At 37.3% G+C, this 22610-nt stretch overlaps 1 protein-coding gene across 1 annotated transcript in view; it reads left to right on the forward strand.

Moving 5' to 3' along the window:
* Positions 1–22610, forward strand: part of Psme4 (proteasome activator subunit 4) — a 102446-nt gene that overhangs the window by 64445 nt on the left and 15391 nt on the right. The window contains exons 28-41 of the mRNA XM_042691131.1: positions 344–553; positions 2179–2315; positions 3570–3623; positions 4104–4233; positions 5951–6032; positions 11869–12022; positions 12520–12589; positions 13857–13982; positions 15170–15322; positions 17017–17121; positions 17627–17718; positions 19139–19270; positions 19933–20141; positions 22278–22363. Coding sequence (XP_042547065.1) covers positions 344–553; positions 2179–2315; positions 3570–3623; positions 4104–4233; positions 5951–6032; positions 11869–12022; positions 12520–12589; positions 13857–13982; positions 15170–15322; positions 17017–17121; positions 17627–17718; positions 19139–19270; positions 19933–20141; positions 22278–22363 — 1740 coding nt within the window. The remainder of the gene's footprint in view (positions 1–343; positions 554–2178; positions 2316–3569; positions 3624–4103; positions 4234–5950; positions 6033–11868; positions 12023–12519; positions 12590–13856; positions 13983–15169; positions 15323–17016; positions 17122–17626; positions 17719–19138; positions 19271–19932; positions 20142–22277; positions 22364–22610) is intronic.

The following is a 22610-nucleotide window of genomic DNA, read 5'->3' on the forward strand; positions in this document are numbered from 1 at the left end:
AATTATTAAATAGTAATTTCAGGCTGTGTTCCATAACATATTGAATGGTATGTTCCATGCCCTTTATGTTTGGTTGAAAAACTCATTTAAAAAAATAATTATTTTTTTGTGTATTATCTTACTAATTGCTATTGTATTAGCAAACCCTTTCCAAATTGCTGGATATCACTTACTTAACTGTCAAGTTCAGGTTTCTAAAAAAGAAGAAAAAAAAAGTTAACCTGTTTTATAAACCCAAGTATCAGGTATAGTTAAGTGTACATTGTGGATGTGGATCCATAGGTAACAACTAAATCTTGCCTCTTATTTTCCAAATTATTTAACTTTTTTTTTTTTTCTTCAGGGTGCCTTGTATTGTCTCCTTGGAAATCACAGTGGAGTGTGCTTGGCAAACCTTCATGATTGGGACTGTATTGTGCAGACTTGGCCAGCAATTGTTTCTTCAGGGCTTAGCCAAGCAATGTCTTTGGAAAAGCCATCAATAGTGAGGCTGTTTGATGACCTTGCAGAAAAGATTCATAGGCAATATGAAACAATTGGCTTGGACTTTACAGTAAGCAAATACTTTCAGTTTTAATGAAAATGCTACCTTGTTGAAATGCCTTTTATTTTTCATGTCCTTTTCATTTTAATAACAATATTGTTGACCTTTTTAATGATTTCTAAAACAGGTGTTAGTTTTCTCTTACCATTTCTGTTTTTTTGGTGAATATTACAGATAAGAGTAGAATAGTAAATTTGAGCTTGTCCTTCAAAGAACCAGAGTCCATAATTGGGTTAATATCAGTTTTATTTACCATTGTTCAATGAATGTTAATGGCACATTTTTTCAAAAGTGTATATTAGGAAGATAGCCATACTAGATAAAGTCACAACCTACTGGGTATTGGGTTTATAATTTAGAGTGCAGAATATTCGGATGATTTAATAAATGAAAGAGATAAGTAATAATATTAAAATTCAGTGATTCTCAAATGGAGAGATAGCAGGTCATCTAAAAATTTTCATATGTAGTCACACCATTACCATGTCAGAATGGACAGAATAAGAGTAGTTGAATCTCCGTCTTTCCTAAAATGATTACAGTTTTCATCTCCTCCTTGGTTTAAAAGACATTGTTATTGTTAGCCAGGCACTGTTGGCTCATGCTTGTAATCCTAGTTGCTCAGAAGAACTGAAAGTCAAAGTTTGGAATCAAAGAGGGCAGAAAAAAATCAAGAGACACTTATTGTGAAATAAGTAGGAAGTAGATGTGTGGCTCAAGTGGTAGAGCACGCTAGCCTTAGCAAAAAAAAAAAAAAAACTTAGGGAAAGGACAAGGTCCTGTGTTCAAGCCATAGTATCAGGACCCAGAAAAATCATCATAAAGAATTCATTGTATTGCAATGTATCATTTAATTAAATATTTTAAAAATATTTTATTTGAGATATAATTCCCACAAACCTCATCCACCTAATACATAATTGTATACCTACATGTTGCTCCTAATATATTGACAGTTATCTAACCATAATCACTTTAATTCCAAATCTTTATCAACTAAAAATAAACCTGAATCCCACATTATTCCCCAACACTCTTAACCTCTGCAAACAAACAATTCTGTCTGTATGAATTTGCCCATTAATGGACATTTTATAAATGGAATCGGTATAAGTGCTCTTTTGTGTCTGGCCTCTTAGCATAAAATTTTTAAGCCTCATCTTTATATTAGATCTTTCATCACTATAATTAATGCCTAATTAAGGGAGAAAAGATTTATTTGGGCTTAACAGTTTCAGAGGTTTTATGTCTTGATCCTTTATATCTGTCACCTTAAGTATAAGGTAAGGCAAAAAATAATGGCAGCAGAAGTGTATCAATGCAAGGAAGCAGAGAAGAGTAACAGGAAGGGGCCAGAGCCAAGATAATACCTACTAAAGGCACATCCTCAACATCTTCCTCTAACTAGGCCCTACTTTCTATAGCCTTATCACCTTTCAAAAGTTGAGTCATATTCATCATTGTTTTGACCCATAATGAAGATCTTTCATGATGAGATTGCTTCCCCAAAGACTGCTTCTGAACACATACTGTACACCAAGCCTTCAATATGAGAGCCTTTATTTATCCAAACAACAATCTGTGTTATATATCATAGCTCTTTATGTTTTTTAATCTGCTTTTTTCTTAATAAGATTCCAAAGTCATGTGTTGAAATAGCGAAACTACTTCAACAGTCAAAACATCCTTCGGTTAACCAGACATTTCTCAGCCCAGAAACAATTCAAGAAGGACTTAAACGCCAGCAAGAAAAGAATGCTGATGCCCTAAGGTAATTAATTAATGAGTGATCTGCTAAAATAAATGTTGTACTTAGCAAGTTTTAAATAATGGTAAAATATAGATGTACTTTATTATTTATTGGTTTTTACCTATTGACCTGAGAAAATGCAAAAAGGAAAAAGAATGCAAGAAGATTGAGAGATAATGTATCACAAACCTCCGAATTTCACTTTTTTAGCTTTGGAAGTAGAAAATATATCTTAATATGTTATTTTTATATTGTATCTTTTTTCAATGTGAGTTGTGTTTGATATTTTTAGATAGCAACACATCAGACAGTATAACTGATACATCTCAGACATTGAATCCTACATTCAGGTTCAACACATATCACTTTATATAACATATAACTTATCATTATGACCTCTCAGATTTGTTACCAAGGTATTAGTTAAACTGTTTTCATGTTTTTAAGGAACAAAGCAGTTTAGTGCTGATACTCTAGTAGAAGCCTTCCTAATTCAGTTTTGGTTTTGCCTTATTGACTATTGCTTTACTATATGATTTTGGCCACTTAGTGTTTTCTGATATATCTTTTGTTGTTGTTGTTGTTGTTGTAGTTTTTTTAAACTTGTCCTGGGGCTTGAACTCAGGTCCTGAGCACTGTCCTTGATTCTCTCTCTGCTCAAGACTAATGGTCTTCCACTTGAGCCACAGTGCCACTTCTGACTTTCTATTGGAAATGAGAGTCTTACAGACTTTCCTGCCTAGGCTGGTTTTGAACCGTGATCCTCAGATCTCACCACCTGACTAACTAGGATTACAGGCGTAAGCCACCCATGCCCCACTTCTAAAATGTCTTTCCTGGAGGCTGGCTTGTTTATGACCAGTTTCACTACACTGTCTGTACTGGCCTATGACTCCTGGGCTGAAGCGTTCATCCTGCCTCTGCCTCTTGAGTACTCAGCAGTCTATAAGTACCAGGCTCCCCTGTCAAACTTATTTTCCAAATGTCTTTATAAATAAGAATGTTTTTTAATATTTTTCTTTTTACTTTTGAATGCCTACTTAGAAACTGTTGAGTTGCTTGCTATACCTACTCTTTCTTGTTCGTTTCCCAGTCTTTAGTTACATATCTATGTTCTTTCTAGCTTGTTCTTTATTAGGGCTTTTTACTCTGGTAATTCATCTTTTATAGAGAGTAAATTTGACTGGAATTTGAATTTATATTACATTATTTGATATTTGTCATAGTATTATAGTAAAACAGTACTTCTCAAATTTGTTTTTTTTTTTTTTTAAGGAACTATGAAAATCTGGTAAATGCTTTGCTGGATGGTGTGGAGCAAAGAAATCTGTAAGTATAAAAGTTATTTTAAACTTCAGAGCATTTTTTTAAATGTTATAGAAGTTTTCTACTTAGGAAGGCTATAATGACTTATAGAAATTTATACTTTGGTGGGCTGGCAATGTGGTTTAGTAGTAGAGTGCTTGCCTGGTATTCATGAAGCCCTGTGTTCCATTCCTTAGTATCACATAAACAGAAAAGGCTGGAAGTGACACTTTGGCTCTAGTGGTAGAGTGCTAGTCTTGAGCAAAAGAAGCTCAAGGGTGTGGCCCAGGCCCAGAGTTCAAGCCCCAGGACTGGCAGACAGGAAAAAAAAAAAAAGGAATTTATACTTCTTGTGTTAAAGACTCTGGGAGAGCTTGAGAAGATAAGAGCAGTGTCCTTTGAAAGACATTTTAATTCTTGAGAAACTTACAATTTGTTTCAAATGCAGGCTTTTAAGTTGTTTTATGAGCAATAGGTTTTGTGACTTTTACCCATCTTTTTCAGGCCCTGGAAATTTGAGCATATAGGCATTGGACTCCTGTCTCTGCTTTTAAGAGATGATCGAGTGTTACCTCTTCGTGCCATACGATTTTTTGTTGAGAATCTCAACCATGATGCAATTGTAGTTCGAAAGGTAAATACTTCTATTTTAGCAGCTGTCTTAGGTTCGAGAATATTTACCTCACTAGAGGTATGTAACTTCTTCAGAAACAGTATATTCCCTAATAAATACCTTGGGCTATATTAATTTGAAATTTCCTCCTATTCAGTAACAATTCAACAAAAATATGAAGGCAAATTCAGGCGTTATAAATTTTAGCATTGAAAGTAGACTCAGGGAGTAAGTCTATAAGCTAATGTGAAATATTGATCTTGAAAAATTAGAAAATCAGACATACAGTTTCAAGATAGGTTGTACAGCTTTTGATTTTCTTATCAAGTCTTAAAAGGGAACTGTAAGAAAGGTGCTTGTGGGGCTGGGAGGGTGGCTCAATGGTAGAGTGTTTGCCTTGCATGCATGAGGCCCTGGGCTCAATTCCTCAGCACCACATAAGCAGAAAAAGCTGGAAGTGGCACTGTAGCTCAGGTGGTAGAGCGCTAGCTTTGAGCTGAAGAGCTTTGGGATAGTGCCCAGGCCCAGAGTTCAGGCCCCACGATTGACAAAAAAAAAAAAAAAAAGAAAAGTGATTGTTTTGACTGATAAGTTGGAGAAAAAAAAATTTTTTTTCATCAGTCGTGGGGCTTGAACTCTAGGCTTGGGCACTGTCCCTGAGCTCTTCAGCTCAAGGTTAGCACTCTACCTTTTGAGTCACAGTGCCACTTCTGGCCTTTTCTGTTTATGTGGTGCTGAGGAATCGAACCCAGGGCTTCATGCATGCAAGGCAAGCACTCTACCACTGAGCCACCTTCCCAGCCCCAGAGAAAATTTCTTACATAGATCTGAGGCTGATAGGTGAAGAGTGAACCAGGCATTAATTAAAATAAGAAGAGATCAGATTTGTTTTGACTGAGATGAACACAGAATAATCAAGAGTAGAAGCTGCTATAACTTCCTTCCTGTTACATATATCCTTTTTTCTTTTATTTATTTTAATTTTATTGTTAAGGTATTATACAGAGGGGTTATAGTTATATATAATGTGTTTGTTTGTTGGTCATGGGGCTTCAACTCAGAGCCTGGGCACTGTCCCTGAGATCTTTTGCTCAAGGCTAAGTTGTCTACCGTTTTGAGCCACAGTGTCTCTTCTGGTTTTCTCTGGTGGTTATTTGGAGGTAAGAGTCTGACAGACTGGGCAGGGAATGTAGCTTAATGGTAGAATGCTTGCCTAAATTGCGTGAATCCCAGGTTCAATTCCACAGTACCACATAAGCAGAAAAAGTGGCAATGATGCTGTGGCTCAAATGGTAGAGTGCTAGCTTTAAGCAAAAAAAGCTGTGGAGAAATGCCCAGCCCCTGAGTTCAAGCACCAGGACTGGCCAAAAAAAAGAGTCTCACGGACTTTCCTGCCTCGGCTGGCTTTGAAATGTGATCCTCAGATCTCAGCCTCTGAACAGCTAGTTAGGATTACAAGTGTGAGCCACCAGTGCCTTGCCAAGATTATTAGGAGATTAATTTTCCCCCAAGAATTTTTCTTTTTTTTGGTTAGTCATAGGGCTTGAAATCAGGTCTTGACCCCGAGGTTTTTCAGCCCAATGCTAGTATTTTATCACTTTGAGCCACAGTACCATTTCCAGAGGGAGTTGTTCTTTAAAGAAATGGAAAGCAACTTCTGTTGATAAAGCAGTGGATAAAGCAGTCAGTCATTAAGAAATTAAAAAATTTTGATATACATGCATTACTTGTTTTCTAGATGGCTATCTCAGCTGTTGCTGGTATTCTCAAGCAGCTAAAGAGAACCCACAAAAAGCTGACCATCAACCCTTATGAAATCAGTAAGTATAATAACCAAGCAATTAATAGAGTCCTTTTTAGTATAAAAAAATTTCCTTCAAATGCATAAATAAAAGTTCTTGATCTCATATTGTTCTCTGGATATAAGCACAAAGTATGATTGTTATGTTGGAAGTAGTGACTTAAAAAAAAAACAAAACAAATTGCCTGCTGCTGGTGGCTCACACCTGTAATCCTAGCTTTTCAGAAGAAGAGATCTGAGGATCTCTTCTTCCCGGGTGGGAATTTTGTGAGACTTTTATGTCCAATTAACCACTAGAAGACTGGAAATGATGCTATGGCACAAGTGGTAAAGTGCTAGCCTTGAGCTGAAAATCTCAGGGACAGTGCCCAGGCCCTGAGATCAAGCCCCCGAGACTTTAATCACAAAAAAAAGTGATTAAAAATATTTATAGAAATACAGTGGCTTCTTATTACTTCTTGCTTCCTTTTTTTGGCTGCTTTTGTTTTGCTTCTCATTCTGGAGATTGGACCTAGGGACTTGTGAAGCAAGTGCTCTACTAGTGAGCTCTTTGTCTTCTCTTAGTACATATATGTGTCTTTTGCCAATTCAGAAAATTATATCATTTGCTTCATATTATTTATCTTACCACTAAGCAATTACATATATCTGAAAAAGGATAGGCTATATTTGGAAAAAACGAACCTGAAGGAGAATACCAAGAACCACAAAAGAGAAATGGGACAACTTTGATAATTGTCCTTACTCATTAGCAGAGATAGCAGCTCCAACTCTGGCAGGGAGGGGAGGCAACTTCTTTGATAGACTAGTAGATCTGTCTGTGGGAAGTCCCTCTCCCCCTCCCCCTCCCCCTCCCCCTCCCCCTCCTCTTCCCATTTCCTTGCACACATCCAGTCTGGGGCTTTGGCAGCTAGTAACTTCCCCAGGATGACAGCTTATGAGTACGCCTTCTGTTTGAAACTCAGCTGTCAGGCTATAAGATTATTAGCAGCCTGCGTAGCCTGCATCTATCCATTATATGAGACCAAAACACACTTAGAGGGTTGGAAACAAATTTTTGATGATCAGTAAGATCTGCTACACCCAGTCAGTATCCAAGGAGCCCATTTAGAGAATGTAGATTCCTTCCTCAGTGAGAGCTTCATAGTCCTAGTCTAATTATTCTTTTGTCTAGAGTACCTACAAGACTTAGCACTTGCAAAGGAGATAATAGCATATGCTAGTAGAGAGCTAAAATTACTGAGAGATGAATTTAAGTGATTGCTGGTGGGCAAGCTTTGATCTTTGCACACCACAGCACACCCAGCAAGTTTATTTCCTGGGAAATTTCAGAAAATTTACTGGTGTGTTCCTTGGTAAACAGCATGGAATCTGCTTACACTAACTGAATACAATCAACTTGTGGTCAGGCAGACTCTGGAACTGAGCCATATCTGGGATATTTGAAAGTCTAGGAACTTCTATGGTCTTAGAACCAACAGAGGTTGTCAATAAAAGATGCTGAGAAGTCAGAGGCAGGGACAGTTTACTACAGGATAACACAAGCAAGGATTCCTTAGAAGCAACTGGGACCCTGAAGGTATGCAATAGGAAATAAATCAGTTGAGGACAGCCTCCTGTGAAGTACCCATTGTCCAGTTCTGCCCCTGGACTATGAGCTGACTGCTGATGAGACAGCCCTCCAACCCACATGGAAAATTTGTGTTCTCTCACAGCCTCCTGTACCCTGAAATAAGGTATATAAGACACAAAGAATAATTGAAAATTCATATGTTGTATATATAAGTCCCTTTGTTAGCTTGTTAATCCTAGCTACTCAGGAGGCTGAAGTCTGAGGATCACGGTTCAAAGCCAGTGTGGGCAGGAAAGTCTGCAAGATTCTTAATTCCAATAAACCACCAGAAAACTGGAAGTGGCACTGTGGCTCAAGTGGTAGGGCGCTTGCCTTGAGCTGAAGAGCTGGGGGACAGCACCCAGGCCCAGAGTTCAGGCCCCATGACTGATTGAAAAAAAGAAAAAAGTTCCCTTGTTTTTGTTGATGTTTAAGATTTAAGGTTGTTATATTTGTTTTATTTATTTGGAACTTGAACTCAAGGCCTGGGCACTGTCCCTGAGCTCTTCTGCTGAATGCTAGTGCTCTACCACTTACGGTTTTCTGGTGGTTAATTGGCGATGAGTCTCATTCGGATTTTTCAGTCTTGCCTAGACTGGCTTCGATCTGCAAAACCTCAGATTTCAGCCTTCTATATATAGGATTACAGGCATGGATCTTTTTCTGTGTATATGATATAGACCAAAACTTTTTTTTTTAGCTTTTACTCTTTAATATAGGACATTCTTCCACTCCTATTTACTTTTTGATTCTGCTGCTCCCTCTACTCCTTTAACTTTAGGCCATCATATGTGAATCATACCACCTATCTTTGAGTGTTCAATTTTAAAAATTATTCTTGTAACCTGGGTGGCAGTGGCTCATGCCTGTAATCATAGCTACTCAGGATGTGAGATCTGAGGATTGCAGTTTGAAACCAGCCAGGGCAGGAAACTCCATGAGACTCTTATCTCCAGTTAACCCCCAGAAACACAGAAGTGTCACTGTGGCTCAAAGTGATAGAGCTCTAGCCTTGAGCATAAAAGCTCTGGAATGCCCAGGCCCTGAGTTCAAGCCCCATGACCAACAAGAAAAAAAATATATACTGTCCCCTTTCTATAGCCCTTACCCATTTATGTTTTCATTCTAAAAGTAAAATTGTTCTCTTGCTCATATTCCCCTCTGCTTCTGCTCCCCATTCCCAATCTGTCCTCATTTCCTACACTCATACCAGGTCCCCTAATAACATAAACCTCATTAGTATTTTCATTTTATTTGTTTTATGTGTTGTTTTGAATTTTGCCTTGGTTGTTTTCTCTTTTTTTGTTGTGTATGTATGTTGTTGTGTGCATATGCTGCATATATGTGTATGTTTATTCAATTTTCCTTATTCTCCTTTCCCTACCCTATACATCTGCTTCTACTTTACACCACTTTCTCATTAGCCTGTCCTATTAGACTTAACTCTCACCCCTTCTTTATCTAACCTCTATATAACCCTTTATAATATTATTTATTAGTCCTACCCTTATGCTCTCCTTCCTATTGCCACACTAAGGTCTTATGTATTCATTTGAGGATATTGGACGGTAGTGGTGACTAGTTTTCATTAGGGATTATGGTTTATCAACTGCAATAGCTTTTGTAGCCAAGATTCCTTAACCAATGTGGACACTGTCTTGAACATTGAAATGATTTTGTTGTTGTTGTATTTTGGTGCCATCCTAGAGCTTATACTCAGGACCTGGGTACTGTTCCTGAGCCTTTGTGCTCAAGTTTAACATTCTACCACTTGAGCCATAGTTACACTTCTGGAGTTTTGGTAGTTAATTGAAGATAAGAATCTCACAGACTTTTCTGCCTGGGCTGGCTTTTAACCTCAATCCTCAGATCTTAGCCTCTTGACCAATTGGGATTACAGGCATGAACCATTATTGGTGCCTAACCTTTTCCTGATAAAGTGAATACATATGAGGTCCATAGGTACTTAACATATAACATAGGTTACATACTACATTTAACTCACCAAGCATGAGCCACCGGCACCTTACAAAATTATCTTGACAACTGAGACCCACTACTTTAAGAAAATGTACCACATTCCAGCCATTACTCTGTCTTAAATAATTTGCAAGAAATCACCAACTAAAAGGACACAGGAGGGGCTGGGAAGGTGGCTCAGTGGTAGAGCGCTTGCCTTGCATGCCTGAAGCCCTGGGTTCGATTCCTCAGCACCACATAAGCAAAAAGAAAAAAGCCGGAAGTGGCGCTGTGGCTCAAGTGGTAGAGCGCTAGCCTTGAGCTGAAGAGCTGAGGGACAGCACCCAAGCCCAGAGTTCAGGCCCCAGGCCCGGATCAAAAAATAAATAAATAAAAGGACACAGGAGACTGAAATTGCCATGTAATTTTGGTCCCAGACACATAAATCCCAGCAAAAAAAAATCACTAGATTCATGAATAAAAAAGGTAACATGTCCTGCCCATGTAATTGTAACCCCTCTGTACAGTATGTTCACAAATAAAATTAAATTAAATTAAAAAAAAAAGGTAACGTGTCTCCTTCAAAAGCGAATAAATCCATATTGAAGAATTTAAGGGATGGTAAAGAAGAAGAAAGTTCAGATGACACAAAAAATAATGATAAGAATGGTCAGTGAAATAAAGGAGGTAATGTTTAAATATGAGTAATATGAGTAAATATGAGTAAATTCAACAAGGTAGCTAAGTGAAATAAGATGATGCAAGATGTGAAATAAATTTGGTAACAATTAGAAATCTTGAAAAAAAATCAGATTGATATCCTAGAAATAGAGAGCATGGTATCCCAAATAACTCAACTTAGCTTTTCTAATTAGAACTATGCAACAAGTTAAAAGTTCAGTGTCAGATGGGTTAAAGAAAAAGAACTAGATAGAACAGTTAAGGACATTGGGGGAGGGGGAGTATGGGTACTTCGAAAGTATGACTGGAATTTACCAAGGCCTCAGACTCCATTGAGAGATAAATTTTTCTATCATGGGTATAGAGGAAGGGGAAAACATATGAACAAATTACACTGAGAAAAAAAAATACACCGAGATTCTATTGAATAAAATGATAACAGAAAATGGACCTAGTCTTCTGACAGTGTCATCCATGTTAGGATGAAGCTTACAGAACACCACACACGCACCATCAGAGAAATATCCCTAGACCCAGTGTAGTCCTCTTTATTTTTTTTCCAGTTCTGTGACTTGAACTCAGGGCCTGAGCTCTGTCACTGAGCCTCTTTGTCCTCAAGAATAGCTCTATCACTTGAGCTAGTTTATTAGTGAGCTAGTTTATTGAGTAGTTTATTAGAGATAAGAGTCTCACAGACTTTCCTGCCCAGGCTGACTTTGAACCTCAGATATCAGATCTCAGCCTCCTGAATAGCTAGGATTACAGGTGTGAACCACCAGCACTCAGCTTGTGGTCTTCTTTTAATGTTAATGTGTCATCCTAAATTGGGTCATAGACTAGGACAAAAATTCTTTCTGATATGAAGGACATTCAGTTGGACATTTGACAGAATTTTAGTGTATGATTTGTTAAAAATAATTGTACAGGATCAAAGTCATCTCTGAGTTTGAAAATTATGGGTGTTTTAATAGAATTTTTATTTTTTATTGTTACAGAGGTGATGGTGTGTTTTGTTATAAAAGCATATACAAATATCCTGGAAGTACAAGGATATTGTTCCATTAATATGGTTACAGTAAATAATTGTGCCATGTGTATATTGTTATATAGTATATGGTGAATCGCATGTGTTGGCAAATGGTGTTGGATGTGTGTATAAAGAGACAGTGTTGAAGTGTATACACAGATCAAAATAGGAAATGTGAGAGATGTGATTTCTTGGGCTCTGTAAGCTTGAAATTCATTAAAAAATTAAATTAAAAGGAATGAAGAATATTGTCACATTCCTTCCCCTAAATAACCATCGTAATGCTGTTTACTGGGTAGATCCGTTCTCTTCTCTGATTTAACATGCTCCTTTGTGGTCACTTTTGGCTTCTGTTTGGTTTTTTTTTGTTTTTCTTCAGTGCTGAGGATTAACCACATGCTAGGCCAGAGCTATAATAGAAACTACACCCCTATCTCTGTGTGGTCTTTTTCACAGACACTATTAGTAGATTACTAATAATGTTATGAAGTTATATTAATACCATTGATTGGAAGTTGAGAATAATGGCTGGATAAATGCTCTTAGATCAGTGAAATCTGCTTGTCTTTTCCTTAGGTGGATATCCTAAACCCACACAAATTCTTGCTGGTGATAGGCCTGATAATCATTGGTTACATTATGATAGCAAAAGTATACCAAGAACTAAAAAAGAATGGGAGTCAAGTTATTTTGTTGAAAAAACTCACTGGGGATACTATACCTGGCCAAAGTAAGTTGTAACTTACCATGCATCTTTTCATTAAACATTATTTGATAAAATTTATTTTTTAATACTTGGATTTCTGGGAATGTTCAGAGGCACTTGAAGGCATTTTCTTCCCTCTTCCTCTCTTTCTGTTGCTCCTGCCAGTGCTCTGCCTTATTTCCTGCAATACTGAAATTCTCAGCCTTAATACCATCTGTTTGCAGCTAAAGAAACTGCTAATAGCTACTCTAAATTGTATTCATCTATAGTGTATATGCCTAAACCAGCCCAGAGAAATATTAGTCTGTCATCACTGACTCTAGTAATTTATGTCATTAGGACATAGTGATCTGGTCAATTTTTTAAGGCTGAAACAAAATATTACTGATATTGTCATATCCATGAACTTTCCCTCTAATTAAAGTTCCTTCTAATTAAAAGTACTTTCTAATACTTTCTATCTGTGAGGCTGCAACTTCTTTTCTGTTCATATTACAAATATAAACTTTTTTACTATGTAGGAATATGGTTGTTTATGCTGGTGTAGAAGAGCAACCTAAGCTTGGCCGAAGCAGGGAGGATATGACAGAGGTAAGCATTCATTTCACCATACTTTCAGAGTCATCTTATTTTTGGTTACTGGTTTATTTTATCCACAATTCAAGTCTTTTTTCAATTAAGTATTTCAAGTATAGCTGAATAAATATGATTGAAGATGTACTGCTTTCCTAGTTTCAGTTTCATAGGTCTCATAAAGTTACTCTGAAGATACTATTTCATATAGCTCTCCTTCGGGTACTGTTTTATGTAGTTAGCTGCTAGTTTCTTCTATCAATTCTGTTTGATGCACAGTTTGTTTTGTTTTGTTTTGTCAGTTGTGGGGCTTGAACTCAGGGGCTAAAAGCTGTCCCTGAGCTCTTCACCTCAAGGCTAGTGCTCTACCCCTTGAAACACAGCACCACTTCCCGTTTTTCTGGTGGTTAATTGGAGATAAGAGTCATGTGGGCTTTGCTTGCCTGAGCTAAGCATCCTGACTAGCTAGGATTATAGGGGTGAGCCACCTGGACCAGCTATGTACACCTTCTTAAAAGCAAAGATAATGTCTTTTTAGGTTTTATTGCATAAGATAAAATAGATGTTTTTAAATTGTGTATGCTGCTCTTATCACTCTTTTTTTTTGGGGGGGGGGGTCCGGTCGTGGGCCTGAACTCTGGGCCTGGGTGCTGTCCCTCAGCTCTTCAGCTCAAGGCTAGCGCTCTACCACTTGAGCCACAGCGCCACTTCCGGCTTTTTCCTGTTTGCTTATGTGGTGCTGAGGAATCGAACCCAGGGCCTCAGGCATGCAAGGCAAGCGCTCTACCACTGAGCCACCTTCCCAGCCCATCTCATCACTCTTATCACTCTTAAAAGTAATAACTTTTAAGTTTTGCTCAAGTGAATGATAACCTAAATTTCTTCATTATAAGTAGTTTGCCATTTAGTTCTGATGTACAAATATGAAAACTGTTCCAGTTAGTTTGGTTTCTAGTTTCTAGAGTTCCAGCAATTCCACAGTAGGTGGTACTGAAAAATTAAGCCTTTATTTCCCAAACAGAACATTTGTTAGTTTCAATTCAAGGAATGAGAAATGTGATTCAGTCTTGCTTGAGGAAATTGAGGAAAAAGCTCTTGTTATAGATTTACCATTTTTAGGTGGAGATTCAGTTTTGGCTTTAGAAAGCATAGTTTCTGTGATAATTAAAATTTATTTTTTTTAAAAAACAGCCTTTTATTGAATAAAAATCAGTTTTAATCTTTTAAAAATCATGTTTACAAATAGATTCTAAAACCTGAATATCTTTCTTTTTTCAATTTATAGGCAGAACAGATTGTGTTTGATCATTTTTCTGATCCTAAATTTGTTGAACAGTTAATTACTTTTCTATCTTTAGAAGACAGAAAAGGAAAAGATAAGTTTAATCCTCGACGTTTTTGCCTCTTCAAGGTAACTGTGTTTTTTTTATATACCCTCTTCATGAAACCTAGTGACTGTTCAGTTTATAAGTTCATAAGTTTTATCTAAATTTGAATTTAGCCTTCCACCTGTTCTAAAACTACTACTCTATAGTCTACATTGGTTGTTTTGATCTTGGCTTAAGGCCAAGACACTTATTCAAAACAAGCAAGCAAGCAAGAGTCGGTGTGATAGACTGTTCCTCTAATCTCAGCTACTTGGGATGTAGAGATTGGGAGGATAAGGATGGAGGACAGACAACAAAAAATTCTTGAGACCCCATCTCAACCTTTAAAATAGTCTGGCATGTTGGGGAGCCCCTGGAATGGAAGACACATAAATAAGGAGGATTAGAGTCCACGATAGCTGGGGCAAAAAGTGAGAGACCCTATTCAAAAATTAGAGTGCATGGCTGGCAATTATGAGGTGCTCTGAGTTCAAACCACAGTATTGCCACAAAAGAAAAAGAAGTTTCTTGGTATTTAGCTTTAGCTTTGTGAATAGCACTAGGGACTTTAAGAAAAACTTATGCATATATGCACATTTGCTTTAAGTGCAAAGCTACATTTTTTTTTTGGCCAGTCATGGGGCCTGAACTCTGGGCCTGGGTACTGTCCCTCAGCTCTTCAGCTCAAGCCTAGTGCTCTACCATTCAAGCCATAGTGCCACTTCTGGCTGTTTTCTGCTTATGTGGTGCTGAGGAATCAAACCCAGGGCCTCATGCATGCAAGGCAAGCGCTCTACCACTGAGCCACCTTCCCAGCCCACTAGCTACATTTTAACATATAAGTCAGCAGTATTCCTTTTTTTGGGTCAGTTGTAGGGTCTGAACTTGGCCTGGGCGCTGTCCCTCAGGTCTTCAGCTTAAGACTAGCACTCTACCACTTGGGCCACAGCGCCACTTCCAGCCTTTTCTGCTTATGTGGTGCTGAGGAATAGAACCCAGGACCTCATGCATGCAAGGCAAGCACTCTACCACTGAGCCACCTTCGCAGCGCAAGTCAGCAGTATTCTTAACATGTATCATTTAATTTCTAGTTATTTAAGCAGCTCTGATGGGGAGATTGCTGGGAGTCCTTCAGGACAGTAATGTAGAAAATAATTGCAAGCGTATAACAGATACAATTGAAATGTTAGCCATTTGAGTACTGAATTACTTTCATTTCTTTGTTTTATAGGGTATATTTAGAAACTTTGATGATGCCTTTCTACCAATTTTGAAGCCCCATTTAGAGCGTTTGGTTGCAGATTCTCATGAAAGTACCCAGCGATGTGTTGCTGAAATTATAGCTGGTTTAATCAGAGGTTCTAAGCATTGGACATTTGAAAAGGTGATGTAATCATACAGCATATCTCTAAGTTATCTGTTTTATAGCAATCCCATCATTTTTATAATTGATACTTAAAAAAAGCTGTGCTCAATTCCATAAAATGTGCTGTGTATACATATTGCTTTTGAGTGCCTATCATACACATGATCTATAGATACCATTATGTCTTTAAATTTTTGAATTATTTGCCAATATTACGGGTATGGGAAGTCAAGGATATATCATGTTTTTGTTTGTGCCAGTCCTGGGGCTTGAACTCAGGGCTTGCTCACTATCCCTGAGCTTTTGTGCTCGAGTCTAGTGCTCTACCATGTGAATCACAGTTCCACATTAGTTTTTTTTTGTTGTTGTTGTTTTCTTTTTTTGTCGGTCGTGGGGCTTGAACTCTGGGCCTGGGTGCTGTCCTAGTTTCAGTTTCATAGGCGCTGTCCCTCAGCTCTTCAGCTCAAGGCGAGTGCTCTACCACTTGAGCTACAGCACCACTTCCGGTTTTCTGGTGGTTTATTGGAGATAGGAGTGTCACGGTCTTTCCTGCCTGGGATGGCTTTGAACCGCGATCCTCAGCTCTCAGCCTCCTGAGTAGCTAGGATTACAGGCGTGAGCCACCAGTGCCCGGCTTTCCACATTAGTTTTTTAATGGAGATATGAGTCTCATGGACTTTCCTGCCAGGACTGGCTTTGAACTGTGATCCTCAGATGTCAGCCTCTTTAGTAGTAAGGATTATAGGAATGAGCCACCATATTTTTTTTTTGTTTTGTTTTGTTTCTTTGTTTTCTTTTTACAAAAAAGTGTTTTAGTTTCTTATGAAAAGGAGGAATATCTGGAATTTTTGTCCCCTCATTGGTCTGTATCATTTGGGGGCGTCTCAGTTTATGGAGCTTCCTCATCCTCTTAACAGATCCATTCTCTGCTTCCTTGTTCATGTACATTAATTTCCTAGTCTTGTAGATTTTGAGTTTGAAATCCCTTTTTAGAATGTATCTTAGTAGTTGTAAGGTTTAGTTTCACACTCCTGCCCTAAGGTTAAGTTTTTCTTTTTTTTTTGAGTCCAGTCGTGGGGCCTGAACTCTGGGCCTGGGCGCTGTCCCTCAGCTCTTCAGCTCAAGGCTACGCTCTACCACTTGAGCCACAGCGCCACTTCCGGCTTTTTTCTTTTTGATTATGTGGTGCTGAGGAATCGAACCCAGGGCCTCAGGCATGCAAGGCAAGCGCTCTACCACTGAGCCATCTTCCCAGCCCCAGGTTAAGTTTTTCTAGCAAAGTGTAGACCGAAAATAACCCAGTCAAATGTTTGAGATACCCAAAAAGAAGGCAATAATTTTTTAGAGAAGACATCATTTTTGGCCAGCTTTTAGAAGGAATATAAACACATTGATCTACAAGAATTTTAAACATGTCATACATACCCTTGTTACAGCATTAGACCACTTTTGAGATACATTTTCTAAAACAGAGAACTTCTCAGTAGTAATAAAGATTTTATAAAGATTTGTATAAAATGACCGAATATTTTGGGAGAAAGTTGGCCTTTATTTGAATATGTGTAATGATACAGCCCAGTGAGGTAATCCTAGATTCTTTGTGTGCTCTAAAAAAAAAAATGAATGTTGTGTCACGTTGTTTGTGTGCTTTTCTATGAAGAGATATTTTAAGAAAAAGGTTCTGAGTGTCATTAAGTGTTTGATTTGTCTAGGTGGAGAAGCTTTGGGAGCTTCTGTGCCCACTTCTTAGAACGGCCCTGTCCAACATTACAGTAGAAACTTACAATGACTGGGGAACTTGTATAGCAACATCCTGTGTAAGTTCTGCTTCCTTATCTCCTGTGTTTTTTCAGATTGTTTGATGCCTTGTCTCCAAATGCATGGCACCTCATTATACCTCTTTAATTTTGAAGTTTTGATAAAACTATTGTCATCTCACATAATTGCAGATAGTACTTTTCGGCCCTTTCAGTAAGTTTGAGTGATAATCTTCTGTGCTATAATAATGCATTTTTTAGTTAAGTGACAAATCAAACTATGTATTTGGAAATTGACGTTACATACAGTAAAAGCCACATAATCAACATTATAAGTGTTCTCTTTGATACCCAGTTATATCCATAGTTCATATACTTTAAGAACAAACCATTAAGTAAAATATTCTGTTAGTATGAGTGCTGGTAACTACTCACTCATCATTTTTAGTTTGATTTTCTTCCTAAATACTTATATATATCTTTAACATTTTGAGTACAGCTCAGTATGATTTATTTATAGAAATTTAGGTTATCTGTTTAATTTTACCTTATGTTTTCAACACAGGAAAGCAGAGATCCCCGGAAGCTTCATTGGCTTTTTGAGCTGTTACTAGAATCACCATTGAGTGGTGAAGGAGGATCCTTTGTAGATGCATGGTAAATAAAATCCTTGAGGTTTATGCAGATGAGTCTGAGCTAAGTGATAACTGGAAGTAGGTTGCTGGTCACTGGTGATGCATGCCTGTAACCCTGGCACTTAGACAACTGTAACAGGAGGATCACCACCAGTGTGAGGCCTGGCAAGCTACAGAATATCCAAACACATATATGAAAATAAGTTGTTTATTCACCTAAAAATACCAGATGAAGTAATTACTTCCTCCTAGAAGTCAGTGTGATTCAGCTCAATAACAGTGTATGGTACTTCGTTATTTCTTATTTGGGAACAATTAGGAGAAATGTAGACAACCTGAGAAATTCCAGTTTATACAATTCCCAGCCTTCTCTTGCCAAATCTTTTATTGAGATTGCTCTTTGAAGTTTGACAGTGTTAGCTTCTTTATCACATCTCATTTTTTCACTTTTTCCTGTTAAGAAACATAGAGACATGTAGAACAATAACCCTTTGTACACCTACTTAAAGACAGTAAGACTTAAAAAGAAAGAAACATACAAAGAAGAGAGACTCAGAGGTAGCTCACTGATAGAGTTGCTTGCCTAATGTGTATAAACTCAGTCCTCAGCACTAGGAAACTGTGAGTCAGATACTAACTAGAAAGTTACTGAGTAATAGAAATTTTCAAGAATTCCACTAAAAGAGTAGGTTCTTTGTCAACTAGTGAGAAAACTTGAGTACAGGCTCTTTTTAAAGATTAAGCCATTGAGTGTTGTTAAGTCTACATTTTATTTAATTTTCTTTGGAAGACTCTCAGTAGCTATGGGTATATGGTCCACATTGATAGAACTCATGTAAAACTACTGCTCCTTGATTTCATTTTTCCCATAACACCACCCAGTATATGCTGAAGACATGCCACCTTCCAACAAATTTAAAGTGTTCACTTAATCACTTGCCTTTTTTAGCTTGGAAGATTATGATGTAACTTGAATTGCATTTGGGGCATTACTGGCTTGTGTGGAGGCATATTTTCACAATACTATTTGTAGGGAAACACCCAGCATACTATTCAACACAACTGATTACAAAGCAGGATCAGTTGACCTACATAAAGTGCACATAGAAGTTGAATGTTTGCTTTAGAAATTCTATTGTTTTTGTGTTTGGCCATCCTAGAATTGGAACTCAGGGCAATTTGTTAGGCAGTTGTTCTATCACTCAAGCCACTATCACGATCACTCCAGCTCTTGATTTTTTTAAAATTGTTTTTTAACTATGCTTGATTAAAATAACATTTAATAAGCACATGAATAAGGTGGCTTACTGTATTTTGAATTTTGGATGCTTTATTAATGAGAAAACGGGAAAAGTTATGTAAGTGTTGGCATTGTTTATCTGTATTGAGTACATAAAGGTAGAAAGAGAATGTGATGCAGTGTATCTATCCTTTACTTTTAGCCGACTCTATGTGCTGCAAGGCGGCCTTGCCCAGCAAGAATGGAGAGTGCCTGAGCTACTGCATAGACTACTGAAGTACTTGGAACCCAAACTCACACAGGTTTACAAAAATGTCAGGGAAAGAATAGGGAGGTAGGTATGGCATATTCTCTCTCTCTCTCTCTCTCTCTCTCTCTCTCTCTCTCTGGAATCTCTTGAGTTCTTTCTTTTTTTTGTTGGTCATGGGTCTTGAACTCTGGGCCTAAACACTGTCATTCAGGTCTTCAGCTCAAGGCTAGTGCTCTACCATTTGAGCCACTAATGCTACTTCCAGTTTTCTGAGTGGTTTATTGGAGATAAGAGTCTTATGGACTTTCCTGCTGGGCTGGCTTTGAACTGTGATACTGAGATCTCAGCCTCCTGAGTAGCTAAGATCACAGGCGTGACCCACCGGTGTCCAGCTCTTGAGTTCTTTTTTAATATCTTGCAATACATACAGATCATGTTGCTGCTGAACTCCATTATACCTTTTTCTTCAGATTCTGCTTATTATTGTATTGTGGGACGTAAAATAAAGCAAGAGCTTGAATGTAAACCTAGGAAGGCTAGTGTGCCTAGAAGCCAGAGATTAGAAGTGGCCACACACAAATTTAGCACCTCAAAATTATAAAGCTTCTCCTATACACAAGGACAATCTCGGAAATTGTCTTGGGAAAATTTACTTTGTTTGGGCCATAACTTTTTTGACCCAGTTTTAATAACTCAGTTTTAGTTATTATATGGGGCCTCTTACCATTATGTATTTTATTTAACAGTGTGCTGACCTACATATTTATGATAGATGTTTCTTTGCCAAATACTGCGCCAACAACATCCCCTTGTATCCCTGAGTTTACTGCTCGAATTCTAGAGAAATTAAAACCCCTCATGGATGTGGATGAAGAAATTCAGAATCATATTATGGAAGAAAATGGAATTGGTGAAGAAGATGAACGAACTCAGGGCATTAAACTCTTAAAAACCAGTGAGTGACTAAAGTCTGTAGAAACTAAAGTCTGTAGAAACTTTCTTGAAAACAGATGTGTATTTTGATTCTCCTGTGGGATTTTTTTCTCCAGTTTGTTTCTTCAATTGTGGAATCACATGGTATAAAATATATTAAGTGCGCAGTTTATTGAGAACTACATTCATATTCTTTTCATCATGCAGAATTTTGTGTATTTAACAACTTTCCCCAGCCCCAGCCCCAATTCCACTTTCTGTATCAGTGAACTGGTCCATTCTCGGTAGCTCTTCTCAGTATTGGCATATTTCATTTCACATTTAATTTCTTTCCATACTATGAATATGAAATTGATTCCTAGTATATTTTCATTTTGTATTCATCTTTTTATGTACATTTGGATTATTTGTACCTGCTATTTTGAATAATCTACTGTGAACCTTACTATATAACTTTACATGTATATTTATATATATTTATTTTTATATATATGTATTATGTATATATATAAATTGAGACCCTGCTTATAGTTATTTCTTTTTTGTTATCATGTATTCAAAAGTGGAATTTTTGGCTATCTGATGTTTCTTTGTTGAACATTTTGAAGTGCTGCAAAACTTCCACATCAGCTGCATATTTTATATTTTAGGTATCAAATGCAGTGTTTCACTTGGCTCACATCCTTGTCAACATACGTTTTCTGCTTTTTTTCTGTCTTTTTCAGTCTTGAGTGCAGCCATCTTAATGGGTGTAAAAAAGGCAACTTGTAGTTTAGCTTTTACATTTACCTAATGAAAATGCATGTTGAACAATTTTTGTTTGTTTGTATATGGACCATTTGTGCATTTTTCTTGGAAAATGTTAACTCAAGTTTTTTGTACATTTTTGAATTATGATGTTTTGTTCTGTTGAGTTATATCTTTTACCTGTTTGGATATCATCAGTACCTTTTTAAGTAGATGAGTTAAACTTTCCTGAATTTAGCAATACTGAGGTTTGAACTCAGCTTTAGGTGAGCTAGGCAGATGCTTTACTGCTTGAGCCACAACTGTAGCCCTTTTTGCTCTGGTTATTTTCCAGATAGGTTCTTAGTTCCTGCCAATCTATTCTGGACATCCATCCTCTTATGTTCCCTCAAAGCTGGAATGATATGTACATACCACTGTGTGCAAGCTTTTCTGTTGAGATCAGGTCTTAAGAACTTCTGTGGAGTTTTTTGTTGTTGTTACTGGCCTAGAGATGCTCTGCTTTCTTTGTAGCTGGGATGGTGGCAGTTGTATGCTACCTCTCCCAGCAGAACACAGCCTGTCCTTAAACCAAATTCTTCCCTAACTCGCTAGGATTAAGCATGAGCCAGTGGTGTTCAGCCTTCTGTTCATAAACCTTCTTACACTTGTCCTTGGATGAGTAAAGTTCAAGTTTGCTGAGCTCCAATTTATCTGAGTTTGTTGTTTCATTTGGAAATATTTGCTAAATTAAATGTCATGATGTTTCCCCCTTATATTCTCTTCAAAGGTTTTTTTTAAGTTTTGATGTTCTATTTCTGTTTTTGAGTTGTTTTTTGTATGTGATGTACAGCAAGGGTCTATCTTCATTATTTTGTGTATGGACATTCAGTTTTCCAGTACCATTTGATGAAGAGCGTCCTTTCTCAATTGAATAGTCTGGCACTGTTCATTGAGGATTTATTTCTGAATTCTTACTCCATTGGTTTATGTGCCTGTCATTAGATCAGAACCACACTATTGATTACTATACCTTTGTAGTAAATTTTTGAATCTGTGTGTGTCCTCCAACTTTTCAAGATTGTTTGGCTAGCCAAGAGTATTCTATTGTTTTGTATCTAAAACTTTTTCAAGGGTTCAAAGTATAAAATATTAAATAATGATTTTAACTGTTTTAGAATTATTGACAGCTAGTTTCAATATATACTTGGTATAGATAGTTAGTGGGCTGTTACTAATTTGGATATTCTTGTGGAGTAGCGTCAGTACCCTAGGTTGTTTGATAGTCTTTATCATGAATTGTTACAATTCCTTTCACAACATTGAAGAGCTCTCCAAGTGACTTTTTGACACTGAAATGATAATGTCATTCTTTCTTTGTGGTCCCTAACTTGATAGCAGTGATTAATTTTGCATATTTATTTCCAACTAGTATTGAAATGGCTTATGGCGAGTGCAGGAAGATCCTTTTCTACAGCAGTCACAGAACAGCTTCAGCTTCTGCCTTTGTTTTTTAAGGTAAGCTTATGGCTGAAATGCACAGTTCATCCCCTCTGACCTTCAAAAGGAATTTATGGTCATCATTTTTGGCTGATTGGTTTTTAGTGTATGAATTTTTATTAGAGCTATGAGGGTAGTCCTAGGAAAATTGAGTAGATTGATATTTTTTTAAGTAATGTTTTCAATATTAAGAGGATGAAAGTAGTGTCTTGATACAGTTTTATAGACAACCTTTTAAAATAATTATTATTGTAATTGTACAAAT

Source organism: Dipodomys spectabilis, unplaced genomic scaffold (genome assembly GCF_019054845.1).
Source record: "Dipodomys spectabilis isolate Male_0828 unplaced genomic scaffold, ASM1905484v1 ptg000141l, whole genome shotgun sequence".
NCBI classification, from domain to species: domain Eukaryota; kingdom Metazoa; phylum Chordata; class Mammalia; order Rodentia; family Heteromyidae; genus Dipodomys; species Dipodomys spectabilis.